General features: G+C 45.3%; 1 protein-coding gene across 2 annotated transcripts in view; it reads right to left on the bottom strand.

The window, feature by feature from the left end:
* Nucleotides 1-2,028: 2,028 nt before the first annotated feature.
* The window catches only part of PDCL2 (phosducin like 2), a 44,655-nt gene continuing 30,238 nt past the window's right edge, over nucleotides 2,029-16,445 (bottom strand). Inside the window, exons 4-6 of one of the 2 annotated variants that reach the window (XM_058667289.1) lie at nucleotides 15,033-15,176; nucleotides 7,869-8,077; nucleotides 2,029-2,251 (exon numbers count right to left, since the gene is read on the bottom strand). In XM_058667289.1, coding sequence (XP_058523272.1) covers nucleotides 2,238-2,251; nucleotides 7,869-8,077; nucleotides 15,033-15,176 — 367 coding nt within the window. In that variant the 3' untranslated portion in view covers nucleotides 2,029-2,237. The remainder of the gene's footprint in view (nucleotides 2,252-7,868; nucleotides 8,078-15,032; nucleotides 15,177-16,445) is intronic. The other variant, XM_004590869.3, reaches the window with a different exon arrangement.

Here is a 16,445-nt window from a genome sequence, read left to right as displayed (position 1 = left end):
GGGCTCTAGCCCTGCCAGACAGGCCTCCGGTGCTATTTTGCATGGACCAGCGTGTGGTGGTCAGCAATGTACCATGCTAACAAGCCCAACGCAGGACTCCAATGTAGGCTGGTGCCTCTGTCTGACCAATTTAGGCCTTCTGGTCTCTCCGCTCCTCACCACTGGGTCTCAATCCCCTCAGTTACCTGCAAGTACAGTGACCCTGTCGTTCAGAGTCCCTCAGGAGTCATTTCTCACCTACACATATGGTTGCCTCATCCGTGGATGTCCCTAGTTAGTAATTCATCACCTCCAGGTCCCCAGAGTTTGTCACCAGGCTGTCAGCAGGCTTTGCCCGGTGCTGTTGGTGCACTGGCCACCCGGGCCGAGCATGGCTGCAGCCCACGCTTGAAATTCCAGGCTCCAGAGGTAGGCTCCGCCTTTCTCACCAGCCAAAGCGGTTGGTGGGTGGGATATCTGGATTGGTTATGTGTCCAGCCTGGTTCAAGATGGCACCACCCCATCCATTTCTTAAGATAACCAGGTAATTCTTGGATATGATTTTATCCATCTAGTGAAGTAAAATAATAGTATTAATGGTATTAACATGCTTCTTGATTCTCCATGGTGTCTAACATCCCATATCAACACCAACACAGTACCTTTTTTTGACTTCAGGTTAAATCACCTCATTTCTCACCCATGTGAGTTTGTAATCTAAGTGTTGAAACTTACGCTAGATTCTCTTACACACATCAGTGGGCATCTATGATATGAATTGTGGGTCATCATAGATAACCCTTCTAAAAATTCATTGTTCATGAATCCATTTGTGCTTATTGTTGCAGCTGGTAATTCCCACCGTGTATTTCTCTCATCCCACCTAAGGGTTTAGAAAGTTACATATCACACTATTCTAATGATTTTACAACTAGACTGTTAGTGAGAATACTCAATAATTTTCTAATCTAGCCACAGAACTATTTAGAACAAAGATAAGGAATGGAGATGTTACTTTTCAGGATTTTTGTACTATTAAGTGATGATTTTTAAAAAAAGGATCTGTTTATTCATTTGGAAGTCAGCAATGGAGAGGCAAAGACAGGAAGAGGAAAAAAAAAATTCTGTCTGCTGGTTCATCCCCCTCCCCCCATGATCGCACAGCTGTGGCTGTGCCAGCCTAAACCCAGGAGCCGTGGGTGGCAGGCCTCAAACACTTGGGACATCTGCTGCTTTTTCTAGACCATTCACAAGCAGCGGGATCAGAAGTAGAGGGGCTGGAACATCAACTGGCGCCCAGATGGGATGGCTGCATCACAGGTGGTGGCTTGACCTGCTAGGCCACATACAGGCCTCAGCGGTGATTTTTTTAGTGAAACACACACACATACACACGAGATGTTCAATTATTGCCCTAAATGAAACAATTTGAAAATACGCTGACTAGGGGCAGGCGTTTGGCAAGGCAGTCAGGACGGTGCTTGGGAGGCCCACACTCCACATCGGCGTGTCTGGTTTTGGTCCTGGCTGGTCCTACTGAAGTATAGCTGGGAGGCAGCAGAGGATGGCTCAGGTACGCGGGTGCCTGCTGCCTTTGTGGGAGACCCACGTGGAGGTTCAGGCTCCAGCTTGGGCCTTTCCCAACCCTGACTATTTTAGGTGTTTTGAGGAGTGAACCAATAGACAAAAGATTTTCCCTTAGTGTCTTGGTTTCTGTCTTCCAAATAAAAATGAAACTTTTTTTAATGCTAAATATATATGTTGAACATGAACTTTTCACGGTTCCCTCTTTGGAAAGAGGAAGCAACACAAAGGACTTGGAATATTTGAGTATTTTTGTCAAGCATATTTAGAACAATGACACATCACAGAGAAGAATTAAGGGTTTGGTACAGGTATTGGTTTTGTTTGAGTTAATGAATATTCTGAAATACCCAAAACTTTTTGAAATGACTTATAAATCATAATTCTAATAAAAACTTAAAATCAATGTATAAATTTTCTGATTTCTTGTTATAAAGGCAGCAATAAAGAAAATCAGTATACGTGTACATTCATGATATTTATCAAATACTTCTATTTGGTGTCATTATCACTGTTGGAACTATTGCTGTCCTCATAAATAGAGGTGTTTCTAACTGAAGACACCATCATATCTACGATGCTTTTTTTGGGATTTTCTTCCAAATCGGTCTGCACTGCTCCAACTTCTGCTAGCTTCCATTCAAGTTCTGCAATATATAACCCAGTGAACTTGGTCAGATAAAACAATCTAATAAAGGAACAGAAAAAGTCTGAATGAAAATGTAAGTTGACACTAGTAAAATTAATGTAGAAATGATAACCAAAGATGGATAACAATGAAAAAGTATTAAAATATCAAGGAAACACTGGATACAGCAAAGCTATACCGAATGGGAGGACACAATCTTTAAAATCACTATTTTAAAATGATTGCGAGTAACTAGTTTGAAAGTCAAAGAAGTTAGGCAAAGAGTTATAAAGTGAACCTAAGGGTAACTGGAAGGATGTAAGGAAGAAAATATTTTAGTAAAAATAACAAAGCCAAAAGCAATGGATAACCAACAAAATCAGAACTTCAAAGAGACAGACACATCTGAAGCAAGCAAAGAAACCAAATAACAAAGAATTGGCGTGGGATGTTATCAGTGACGAGATAGCATTTCATATCCTTTTGCTTGCCTTGAAGCCACAACCTAACACAACCAAGATCCAGGAAACCAAGATCTGGGTCAATGGGAATACTCATAACCACTAAAACTTTCCTAAAAGTTTAAAAGCCCTGGTACTCCTGCAAAAACAGCATGCCAAAAGCTTCTGGAAACTTGAATCAGAAAATTTCAAGAGTAATACACATTACCAAAATATGTCCCAGAAAGCAAGCCTAGATAGAATAATAACAAAAGAAGAATTGACCTGATATCTGAAGATGCCCTGTCAACGCATGTGCACAAAGTTCATTATTATAGGCCTGGTACAGTAGCCTAGTGGCTAAAGTCCTTGGCCTTGCACATGCCAGGATACCATATGAGTACCAGTTCGTGTCCCAACTGCTCCACTTCTCATCCAGCTCTCTGCTTGTGGCCTGGGAAAGCAAACGAGGATGGCCCAAAGCCTTGGGACCCTGCACCCTCATGGGAGACCCGGAGGCTCCTGACTTTGAACTGGCTCAACTCCGGACATCGTGGCCACTAGGTCACTTAGGGAGTGAATCAGCAGATGGAGGATCTTCCTCTCTGTCTCTCCTCCTCTCTGTATATCTGACTTTCCATAAGAAATAAATGAACCTTTAAAAAATGTATTATTACTAAGTACTAGTACAGAATTTTATACGGAAAAATATAAAATCAAATTTTAAAGCAAGGATCAGAATAAATAGCAAGCTGTGTTTCACTTCTGGATGTGCCAGGCACAGGGATGAGGGCACTGCTTCTCCAGCAACCGACACGCGCGGTTCTCACAAGAATTCTATGGGCTCTTTCACTTGACTAATTCCAACAATTTTGGAAAATTCTGAAAAAGATTTTTCCCTAGTAGAGATAATTAAATAAGGCTAGAGTAATTACAGTCACATTAAAATAGAATTGCTATATGATCCAGAAATTCCACTTCTGGGAAATCTAATGCCAGCAAAATTAAAGCAGACACTCTGACAGCTGTCTGTCCAGCCGTGTTCAAAGCAGCGAGATCCACAGGAGGCCCGGGGGCAGCCCAGGTGCCCATCTGTGGGTGAATGTGTCAGTCTTACGAAGGAAGGAAATTCTAATAGAGCCACAGCACGAAGGAGTCTCGAAGATAACACAGAAAAATGAATTGACATTGCACGTGCATGAAGTATGTAATACAATTGGTAATTTGTAAAGACAGAAAACAGGATGGTGGCTGGGTGCCAGGGAAAGGGACTGGGAAGGTGTTTCATAGGTTAGAATCAGTTCTGTGTGATGAAAAACCTTTTGGAGCTTGTTTGCACAATGTCAATTTTTGTTATCTTTGAATTTTTTGAATTTCTTTAATTTTAATTTTTTCATTGGAAAGGCTGTTATACAGAGAGGAGGAGAGGCAGAGAGGAAGATCTTCTGTCTGCTGGTTCACTCCCCAAGTGACTGCAACAGCCAGAGCTGAGCCGATCCGAAGCCAGGAGCCCAGAGCTTCCTCCAGGTCTCCCACATGGTTGCAGGGTCCCAAGGTTGCAGGGCCGTCCTCAACTGCTTTCCCAGGCCACAGGCAGGGAGCTGGATAGGAAGTGGAGCAGTTGGGACATGAACCAACACACGTATGGTATTCCGGCAGATGCAAGGTGAGGACTTTAGCCACTAGGCTACCACACCGGGCCTGCACAATGTCAATTCAATACTACAGAAGTGTATATTTCAAAGTGGTTAAACAAATTCGATTAACCTGCCTGCATCCATAGCGGAATGCCTAGGTCCTCTGCACTTCCAGCTTCCCAGTCATGCGGTGGGGAGGCAGCACGTGGCAGCCCAAGTGCCCGAGGTCCAGCAGGCCTTGTGGGAGCTCTTGGCGGCAGCCTGGCCCAGCCTGGCTACCAGGGACTTACGGGGAAGCAAACCCATCTATAGAAGATCTCTCTCTCTCACTCTCCATGGTACTCTGCCTTTCGAATAAACAAAGTAATTTCTAAAAGTAACTCATTAAAAGAAATCAGTGGCAAGTGTGATTTGGATGCACAGTGTCGACCCCAGCGTTGTGCAAGACCTAACTTGATAAATAAAACTTGAAAGAAAATACAGAGCAATATTTTTCGCCTTAAGAATATGCTAGTATTTTTAAAGGAAAGTACAAAAGGTATAAAATAAAGAAAAAGATTAGTTTTGATTATGCCAAGACTGTACTTGTTATCTGATAATAAAAAGTGAAATGATAAGCCATGATATGGCTTTACATTCATACACTTAAAATTCAGTGAAACAACAGAAGTGAAAAATGCTCAAAGTGTGTCAAGTATCAGGAGTGGTAACCAGAGTGACGAGTACATGTGAAGAGATTCTTAGCCCCACTAGTGATCAGCCAAGTCCAAACTGAAACAATGCCAAGACACGACGTCATATACACCACGCTGACGAAGACCCGGCAGTGTGCGAACACCAAGACCTGGTGAAGATGTTGACAACTCTTACTTATAGCTGATGGGATAAAGCAATAGTATCATGGGCACTGTGCCAGCTGCCTGTGCTGCCCTCTGATCGGATCATCTCTCATATAGCTGAGAAATTTCCACAAGTGGACACAAGGATGGTCACAGCAGAACTGGCTATCAAGAGAAAACTAAAAACACCTCACCTGTCAGGACATTGAGGTATATCTGATATTAGGATGCTAGACAGGATTTAAAATTACTGAATCAGACATATATTAAAAACTTGAGAGATTTTGAAAACTGCTACATTTGGGGGAAAAACAACAACAACACAATGTATTGCATTGCTTCAAATTTCTAAGATAATCATTTGTTATGTTTCTGTGAATCTAGAGAAGTTCCCGTGTAAAAACATGGACCAGATCCTCAAGACTTTGAGTAGGATTAGCATGCAATCCAGCAGTTCCTCTCCTTGTGTGTTCCCAGAATACAACCCAGAGATTTGAATGGATTTGTAACCAAAAGGTAGAAGTAACTTGACTGCTAACTCATCAACAGATGAGTGGAGACAGAAAATGTGCTCTGTAGCTGCAGTGAGTGAGCTGTAGACTGACGAGGTGTTCTGATACGTGTTGCAACACGGATGATCCTGGGTCATTATGCTAATACAGTACGTCAGTTACAAACGGAGGAAATGTGATTTCTGTTTATGTAAGACGTTTAGAGTAGTCAACTTCACAGTGCAAGAAAGCAGAATGGGTGTGGCCAGGGCTGGAGGGCGGGTACCATGAGGAGTTGTTGTTTAAGGGACACTGGGCTTCAGTTACGCAAGATGAAAAGATTTCTGGAAATCTGTATGCCACGGCAGTGGGACACCAGGAATGTCCTTAATGTTAACAACTGCGTACTTAAAACACGCTGCAAGTGGTAAATGCTATGCAGTGTGCATTTTAGTACAAGTTTTAAACTATATCCATATATTTGTCTTTGGCATCTCTCCCTGGGAGTTAGGAGAGAAAAGGACCCACACACTGACAGTGTTTGCCTTTAAGGCAATGGGGAGGGGCCTAGGACTATGGAGTACAGGTGACTGTATCTGTAATCACTTTTCAAGAAAATAAGCAAACAACTTGCCAAAGGAATGCACAATTTGTAGTCTGGATGACTATTGTGGTCTTCAATGTTTGTAAGTCTAGGTCCCAAATGTATGGGGTGAAAGCCTCATCCCCAGATGTTGGGACCAGGTGGGGCTTTAGGGAGATGACTGGGTCATGAGGAGAAGCCTCAGAATGGGCCTGGTGCCCTAAGAAAAGGGGCCATGGGAGCTCATCTGCCCCCTTTGCTGTGGGGGGCATGCAGTGAACGGTCAGCACCTGAGCAGAGCTGTGGCACACCCCTGTGCCTGCAGCACCTGCACGCACGGCGGAACAACTGCTCAAGTCTCCGCCGCTCTGCTTCGGGTCCAGCTTCCCGCCAATGCACCCGAGAAAGCAGTGGAAGAGAGCCCTGTCCCCCGGATACCCGGATGGCTTCAGCCTGACCCTGCCCTGGCTGCTACAGTCATTTGGGGAGGGAACCAGTGGATGGTAAAACTCTTTGCCTTCAAACAAACTTGATAAAAGTAATTTAAAAGGTCGACATCCATGGGGGCCCTCACCCAACACTGGATCTGCCTGCACCTTGAGTCTGGACTGGCCAGCCCCCAGAGCTGTGACAAGGAAATGCTTCTTGTTGACAGCTGTGCAGCATATGGTGTTTTTGTAACAGCCCAAACAGACTTAAGATAATGACAATTTCAGGAATGTTTGCTGCATTATTCTTTAGACTCTTGTAGGTTTTTTTTTTTTTTTTTTTTTTTAATTAAAAGGAAAGATCCCAGGTCCACGGGAAGCTCAGCAACCAGGAGCAGGAAAGTGGGGAGGGGCATAAACTCTGGAGCAGCTGAAGAACAGAGGTCTCAGTGCAGCCAGCAGCAGTCGTGGCGAGTTGCGAGAACAGAGGAACAGCTCTGGAAACAGCCACTCCCGAGGACTTGACCATGATGCTCAGAGACAAACATCTTCACTTCAGTCATTTAGAGTTAAAGTAGTTCCAAGAACTTGGCAAATCAAACAGCTAGCCTTAGGAAGTAAAACTCATTAAAGCAGGTAAAAATACAAACTGCCAAGCTGTGTGCCAAGAAAAAGATAAAGGGGACGCCCTGCCCTTGTTAGAAGACACTCCAAGGGCGTTGAGCAACCATGAGATCAGACAACAGGCAAATCAGGGAAAATAAAGGACATCTTATAGCATACATCTTATAGCATAGAAATTCAACAGAGGAATAAAACTTATGAATTAGGGTTACATAAAGGGATAAACAAAAATTAGCGAGACCTATAGGGATAAAGTTTGAAGATGGAAAACAAAAAAGAGTGAAGTATTTTAGATACAAGGCCAGAGTACAGAACAAAGCATGATGGTACAAACGAGTAAGGTGTTTCTGGGGGTTCTGGTTGAAGAACGGCCTACGCAGAAAAGGAACTAGAAAGGCACTGAGAATTATCAATGCAAAGGTAAATTCTTAGGAGACATAGAAGTCACTGAGGCTTTTAAGCAAAAGATTGGCACGATATGCATAATGGTAAGAATATGAATCTGGAGGCATATTGGAAGAGACTACAAATAAGGGGAAAAAACCTGTGTTTTGAGAAAATACACTTGCATCGCTAATCCATGGACATTTTCACCTGTAATCTTTATGAACAAATTTTTAAAATAAAATGATTACCTTCTAGCTTGAGATTTATCCCTCCACATTCTGTAATTCCAATGAGTTTGCCTTCTATCTGACCATTTTTATAAACAAAGATTGTTGGTAAACAATTGTCGTGGTAGTGTTGAATACAGCTATTCACAATGGCTTTAACAAACTTAGTTTCTGGAAACTTTCTTGCTAGGAGACTAAGATGCTGGTTAACCAACAAACACAATGGGATGCTAAAAAAAAAAAAAAACAGTACACACATGTTTTTTAAACCATTCATCTCAGTGTAATAAAATAAGTTCAACATCTCCAAAACCAAAGCATGGCTTTAGATAGTTTTAATGTAAAAGCTTGTCATTACCACCCTTCACTGTTGCCTCCACCATAGCCAGCCGGGTGTAGACGCTGCTGTTTTACGGCCAACCGTGTTGGTCTGGGAATGAAGCTAACTGTGCAGGGAATCTGAGCCATAACTCAGGCAAACTACATACACCCACATCAACTGAGGGGACGTGTGGTTCAAGCCAATGTTCAGTTCCTGAGACACAAAAACCAAACAACAACCAGACAGTCTTTCAGTTCCAGGTTGAAATGTAGGGATTCCAACCCCTTGTCACCGCCATGAAATGAACACATCCCAACTTCCTTAACTCTAGGTAACATCCTTCACCCCATTATCCCGGTCTAGACCTCATCCGTGAACTGAATGCATCCAAAAGAGTGTGGCAGGCAGAGCAGGGATCAGGCAACCAGGGCCCACCTGAAGACAATGCCAACAGTGGGCCATGGGCAGGAAACCAGTGCTCCAGTTCAGGGCCCAGAACGTTCAACTACAGAAGAGCTGTAAAAGTACAAGGAAGACCTCGGCCATCAGAAGACAAATCAAGGGCCTGCTGGTGTTAGTCAAGGTCCACAACATGCTTTTGGGCATAGTAATAACACAAGTGTGCCAAACTGGAGAGCGGGTACAGGTGTAAGCAGGACTGGCTAAAACCAGACCTGAGACTGACTACAAGCTGAACCAGTTGCCCACCAGCCCAGGACAAGTTAGATTCCACCAAGGCTTCTCAAGCAGGCTGAGCCTTCACCTCAATGATAGACCCAGCTGTAATAATTATACTGGCATACACCCACTACAATTCCAGAAATTTAGGAACCCTGATAAACCCAGTCATAATCTTCCTGTAAAATTAATAAAAATGGCTAGAAGCAAATTTATTTGACACTTCGCACAATTAAAATATTATGGGTAAATCATTGTCTTTTAAAATTTTTATTTTAAAGATTTAATTATTTTTATTGGAAAGCCAGATTTACAGAGAGGAGGAGAGACAGAGGAAGATCTTGCATTTGCTGGTTCATTCCCCAAGTGGCTGCAATGGTCAGAGCTGAGCTGATCTGAAGCCAAGAGCCAGGAGCTTCCTCCAGATCTCCCATGCAGGGTCCCAAGGCTTTGGGCCATCCTCTACTGCTTTCCCAGGCTATAAGCAGGGAGCTGGATGGGAAGTGGGGCTGCCAGGATTAGAACCGGTGCCCATATGGGATCCCGGTGTGAAGTGAGGACTTTGGCCGCTTGGATACCTCGCTGAGCCCCCAGCTGCTCCGCTTCTAATCCAGTTCTCTGCTCATGTACCTGGGAACACAACAGCGGATGGCCCAGGTGCTTGGGCTCCTGCCCTCATGGGGGCAATGAGGAAGAACCTGCAAGCTCCCAGCTTTGGCCTGGCGCTGCCCTGGTCATTGAGGCCATTTTGGAAACTGAAACAATGGATGGAAGCTCTTCTTCTCTAACTTGTTTTTCAAATAAATATATCTTAAAAATTAAAAAAACCTACACCCAACTCTCACTGGTGGGTACTGTAGGTGGGTGCCAGGTCCACAAACTCCGGGAACAGGGGATCCAGGGGGTTCTGATCGTCGGCCTGGGTCCTTGGGCATGCCTGCAAGTGAAAGAGGCGCAGCAGTGGGCACACGCCCTGAGCCATAGGGAGAATATGGCAGCCCATCGGGTACCACAGCAGAGGAAGGCGAACAGAGCAAACTACAACTACCCCAGCAAACAATGACAGCAAAACCTGGGTGAGTGGAGACTTGAGGTCGACTATGTCAGCCAATGGGCATTGAGAGGGCTGCCTCACCCTCGGATGGGCGAAATCGACAGCATTGCAGAACTATCCAAACCACCTGGGCAGAACCCTCGGAACATGTTCCATAGTGGGACCCTGGGCTGATGTTGGGTGGCGGTTCCCCATTCCTGGGAACTGAGACATTTGGGAGGCAGGGTGTGGCTTCGTTCTTTATCTCTCCCTTTCCCCAAGAAACAAGAAGAAATAGCAAATTTGGAAACAATTTTACCCACTTTCCCTAACCCTCAATCCTTCCCACCCTGATCAACCTTGTAATCATTATCAAAAAATTTTTTTAAATTTTAAACCTACTTATTTGCTTAGAAATAATCATGAAATAATTTAATCATTATGTTAGAGGCATTCAGATGCAATATCGATTCTACTAATCTGAAAGTGTCAGAAAAAAATAACAGTGAACTACTTTTTTCTGTAACATTTTCCACAAACATCCCGGTTTTGTAAATGTCTGTGTTTATCATCCTTGTTTCTGACAGTTACTAGCAGTGACATTTACAAATTGATTTGACCAAAAAAGTAATATGGGTAAAAGGAAATGTCATTCATTGAAGACTTGAAAATGGGGAGTGGTCCTTGTGTTGCAGCGGGTTAAACTGTCGCTCAGGACACCCACATTCCACATTGTATAAATGCCAGGCCCACGTCCTGCCACTATGCCTCCAGTGCACCTGGGCAGCAGCAGACCATGGCCCAGGTAGTGCCTGGCCTCGGCCTGGCCCAGCTTGGCAGCCACTGGAGAGTGAACTAACAGATGAAAGACGCTCTCTCCTCCGCCCTGTCTCTCTCACAGTCTCATTCTCTTCCTCTTTCTCCCTCTTCTCTCTCCCTCCTTCCTTCCCTCTCCCTCTCTACCTAAATATAGATATTTTTGTAAAAGACATTAAAGTGATTTAAAATTTAATCTACAAGTTTTTAGTTTTCCTTTATGACTCATATTGTCTTTTTAAAAAACTATATTTTTGATGATTTTTGCATAGTTGATTAGGGCTTCAGGAAGGTGGGTGAGATCACCATTTCCACATTCTTGTTTTTCCTTTCTCTGGGGGAAGGAGGGAGAGAAGGAGAGAAGCCACACCCAGTTTCACAAATGCCTCTGTACCCTGGGATGGATGTTGTGCACCCAACACCATCCTGGGGTTCCTAGTGTGGGGCATGCTCCGACGGTCCTGCTCATGAGGTTTTGATAGTTCAGTGTTAGAATTACTGGCACTCCAAGCACGATGAAATCTCCCCAGTATCCACTGGTTGACATAGTCCACCTCTCTGCCCAGCTCTTCACTGCCAACAGTTGGCTGTGGTAGTTGATCAATTTGTTCTGTCTTCTGTCCTCTGTTGTGGTACCAGGTGTTCTCTGCAGACTCCAATGTACTGCCATGTGCACCTGGATATGCTGTCCACTGCTCTGTTTAAGCCACTGAGGAGGCCCAGCTCTGACACGTGCACTCCACAGTCAGACCATGAAACCTGCTATTCTCTCCGTGGTTGGGGTTCTGAGTCCAGCAATTCAGTTGGGGGGATCCCCAAAGAAACTTCACTTCATCTGAGGCGATTCCCCAGACCTAATTCTTGTGTGTGCTTGCCAATACAGGGTCTGACACAGTCTGTTGTCCCAATCAGCTTATGCATATGCTGGTGGCTGCAATTGCTGGGTTAGTTCTGTCTCCAGCCTTGTCTTCCACACAAGCCAATGGGTATTGCAGCCCTGCCCAATCCTGCCCACCATACACTCAGGCTTCATGTACACCAGTGGGAGCTGCAGCCTAGTTCGAGCAACTCACAATAACCTTCACCAGGCTCACCCCCTGCCCTGGTTCCCGTGCTTGCCAGTGTGTACAACAGACTGGTCAAGTGTGTCCCACATCCACTTCAGCTCTCATACATGTCAATGGGCATTGAAGCCTAGCTTAACCCAACCCACCCCCTACTATCCAGCCAACACACCTGCCGGCAGTGCCACTCTCTGTCTAGCCATGCCTGCCCCAGTCCTCGTTCTCATGCTCACCAGTCGGAATGGTAACCGAGAGGGAGGTGCCCCCTGTTTCCCTGCTGGGCCACTCCCACTTCCAGATCTTGCACCCTCCAGGTGGTTCTGCAGTTTAACTTAACAAAATTTGCCTCCCTGTGCCAGCATCTGCCAGCTGATGCTGTAACCAAGCCCAGCTAACCCACACCCACTCTGGCTTATGCTTGCAAAGTAGGAACAGTCAATCCAGCCTGGCTTTCTCCTGATCCAACCCACATGAGGCCAGCTGGTGTTGTGGCCCTGCTCGGTTTGGTCTGCCCCAGTCATAAATCATTGCTCTCTAGTGAGAGTGGTGGTCTAGCAGGGAAGTCCTCCACAGCCCCCCCACTGGGTTTGCCTGCTTTCTCCCCAGGTCTCACGTGTGTTGGTTGGGCACTGCGGCCCAGTATGAAATGGCCCACCTCACCTCGGCATTTACCGATGGGTGCTGTAGTCTGGCTGTGCCTGGCCCACCCTCAATTCCAACTCATGCTACAGTCCTGTTGGTTAGCTTCCACTGGTTAACTTCCGTTGGTGGGGTTTACCGCCTAGCCAGTCCATTTGCCCCTCCCCAGTTCTGGCCCTCAGGTAAACTGGCTTGTGTTGTGACACAACCTGGTCCGACCCACACTCCATTCTGGTGCTCAGATTCGCCAGCGGGTGATGTGAACTGGTCAGCCTGGTTCGTCCCCGACCTACGCCAAATTTATGCCAGTGGGTGCCATTACCTGGCCTGGTCCGGGCTGTTCCCTATCGTGGTTCTTGCACTCACCGGCAGGGACTGTGTCTCAACAGAGGAGTTCCCCAAACTCCTCCATCAGAATCTCTCCCAATGTCCTATCTTATGTACACTGGTGGGTCCATGGGCCAGTCCTACTTAGTCCATCTCCTGTCCTAGCAGAAACAGTGGCCTTTCCTGACTGGTCTTTGCCCATTCCGGTTTTTACTATTGGGTATTACAGTCCCGCCAAGCCTAGTCCACATCCAGACACAGCTCACACATGGCTCAGCAGGGGCAGAGACCTAGTCCAGCCCATCCTACACCTACCCCGGTTCTCACAGGCACCAGTGGGTGCTGAAGTCTAGCCCTGTCTGGCGCACCCCAACCCCAGTCCACACTTGTGCCAAGGGACGCTGCAGCCATGTCCAGACCAGACAGCAGACCCCACTCTGGCCCTCAGTCACTGGTGTGAACCACAACGCAGACAGGGCATCCTCTTAGCTCCCCAACCAGGCCCATTTCCAGCCATAGATCTTGTGTGTGCCAGTGGTTGCTCTGACGCAGCTTGGCATAATTCCTCCCCTGTCTTGGCCTTTGGCTTTGGATGCTGTAGTCTGACCGGGCCTGGCCTGCCCCAGTTTCAGCTCTTGCTGGCGGGTGATGAAAGCTGACCCTGCTCAGTCTGCTCCTATCTCTGGCTCATGCAAACCAGTAGGTGTGACAACTTAGCATAGCATGACCTGTTCTCCAGCCTGCTTTCTGTACTTGCCAGGGAGCTAAGATTTGCTTGGCCTTGCCTGGTCTGCCACCTTCCAAAACCAACCCTCCATAGTAGCCAACATTTGGAGTTACCTTGCCCAGCCTGTCTGACTCCTAGGCTTGTACCACATGCTCACCAACAGGAGCTATGACCCACTAGGGGAGTTTCCCAATTTCCCCCACTCAGCCTACTCCCAGACCCAGATCTCATGCATGAGAGCAGTGCTAGGCCCTTGGCCAGCATTGCCTACCACTCCATCTTACACTTGTATGAGGTGGTGAATGTTGCAAACTGGCCCTGTTTTAGGATGCACATGTGGGTGCTGCAGCCTGGACCTACCCAGATTATTCTAGGTCCCTGTACCCATGAGTGTTTGCAGGTTCCCTGGTCAAACCTATGTCAGCTCATCACAACCCAACACTTGAGCTAAGCAGTGGGACTTGTATTTCCACAGGGTTTGGCCCACACATCCCCCACAGAATCTATCCCCAGACCTGGTTCTCTCATGTGCTGGTTAGTGTCATGGCTTTACCTAATGTGACCTGTCCTCTGTTCTGACAACAGCCAGGTACTGGGATCTAGTCTTGTTAGACATGTCGCCAGCCCTAGCTTTCACATGAACTAGCGTGAGGTGGACAGCAATGTTCCATGCTAACAAGTCTGACTCAGGACTCCCACGTGGGCTGGTGCATCAGTCTGACCCATACTGATCTTCCAGTGTCTCCCCTCCAAACCACCAGGTCTCAGACCCCTCACTTATCTGAAACAATAGTGGCCTTGTCATTGAATGTCCCTCAGGATTTATTCTTCACCTACATGCAATGTGGCCTTGTCCACGTATGTCCCTATGCAGTAATTCCAGAACCCAAGACCCCAGAGCTCCCCCGGTAGGTGGCCAGAGGGCAAGCCAAGATGGTGCCATTATCATTCTGGTCACCCGCAAGCCCAGGATTTGCCCACTGCTTGGCAGCAGTTGACAGGGAGCTAGGCTCCCTAGCAGGAAGCCTGGCCTGGCACTGATTCTCCCAGCCACAGCCATGTGGCCAAGAGATTCTGATACCTGCACCTCTGAGCAGATTTACCTGGACTCTGCCCTGACTCATGCTGTCTTATTAAAATTTGACTGGAAGGGGTGGCAGGTGTTTGCTGTAATGAAAAGGACTGGGCATCGGAAATGCAAGTGAGATCTCTCACGTGGGGGGCAGGGACTGCATCACCTGAACCATCACCACTGCCTCCCAGTGTCTGCAGGAGCAGGAAGCCTGTTAGGGGTCAAACCTGGGCACCAGGATGTGGTATGTGGACGTTGTAATAGCACTTATTTGTCTAGAAAGTATGAAAAATTCTTCAGCCTAGAAATGGAAATATTTTCAAATGCCTAATTTAATCCCTGAAGCCAATGACTACCAGAAATTCTATGATTGTATTTATTATGTTTAATACATACATAAATTTCTTTTTCTCAAGTACTCTGTTACATTCTTTATGGACCCTTAAAACCAGAATACTTCTTCCAAAATACTAGGACACGAACGTGCTGGAACATCACGGTAATTACCTTGATCTGTACAGGTGAATCACAACCCACACATCCTTTGCTGCGTTTGTGACTTCATTTACATACTGATTTCCAGAAATTTCTCTTAATTCTCCAAATTTTTGCTTTTTCTTAAGAGCTTTCCATTCCTGTAACCGCTTTTCCCTAATGAAAAAATTGGAATAAATTACATTAAAAATTATCATTTTTCCCAAAGTCATTTGCATACACAGAATGCAGGGCAGTGAATATAATGTCTGTATATGAAAAAATTTTAAATGAAAGGATAACTATTAACGATCTTATAAAGGTAATTTTTCTTTTTAGATGGGGATTAGTGTCATCATGGGTACTGAAAAGTGTAGTTTGTTATTAAATTTAGCAATTCATTTGAAAATTTATTTTCAAGTGATTTATTTTTTATTTAAGGCCAGGCTTTAATCGTAACTTAGCAGAGCTTATTTGGACGTTGGGCCAGCACGGTCTCCCATGCAGCTTCAGTAAGTACTTCCTAGAAAAGCGCATCTGTCATGAGTGCAGATTAACTTGCCAAGCACCTTGCTTTTTTTGAGAGGTACAAAGACGTTGGAAGGGGGTGGTGCTTAGCCACATACATTAATTTAATCCTGGCATAAACTTGCAGTCATTATTACTACTATTCTCATTCATTTGTTCACAGCATGCTACGTTGACATTCAGTTGAAGGCTTTGTGAGAAGCTGTGATTCCATGGCGTGTGTATGCATTCAGCACAGGTAGAGCTGTGAGAGCATGATGACTGTGAGCTTAGACTCAGGCCAGAGGAAACTGGGATTAGATGCCCATCCCATAATAATTAGTAGCATGAACTTGGGCAAGTAATCTCATCTCTCCAAACTTTGATTTCCCCAGTTGAATATGGGACTGCTAATAACTACACACATGGGATTGTTGGAGATTTTAAGTGAGGCAGTATTTTGTAAAATTATCTGTAAATAAAGAGTTACAGAGAAAGATACTGAGAGATAGAGAGGTCCTTCATTCACTGGTTCACTCCCCAACTGTCTAAAATGACCAGGGCTAGGCCAAGCTGAAACCAGAAGTCTGAAGTACACGGTTGCAGGGGCCCAAGGATTTGGCCCATCTTCTGCTGCTTTCCCAGGGCATTAGCAGGGAGCTGAATCAGAAGTGGAATAGCCAGGACATGAACCAGTGTCTATATGGGCTGCCAAAATTGCAGGTGGAAGCTTAACACTATGTCATAATGTCAGCACCTAAATTTCTTAGCCTGGTGTCTGGAACACATTGAGTATCCAGTAAGGTTTTTTTTTTTTTTTTTTTTTTTTTTTTTTTTTTTTTTTTTAATGTATTCACCCAGAGAGCAACTCTCAAAATTTACATATCTAGATGAATTACCCATTGAATCTTGAAACAAATCCAATCAAGTTTTTGGATA

This window comes from Ochotona princeps, chromosome 7 (assembly GCF_030435755.1).
Source record: "Ochotona princeps isolate mOchPri1 chromosome 7, mOchPri1.hap1, whole genome shotgun sequence".
NCBI lineage: Eukaryota > Metazoa > Chordata > Mammalia > Lagomorpha > Ochotonidae > Ochotona > Ochotona princeps.
The sequence above is the reverse complement of the archived record's forward strand: the minus strand, read 5'-3'. Positions and strand labels throughout refer to the sequence as shown.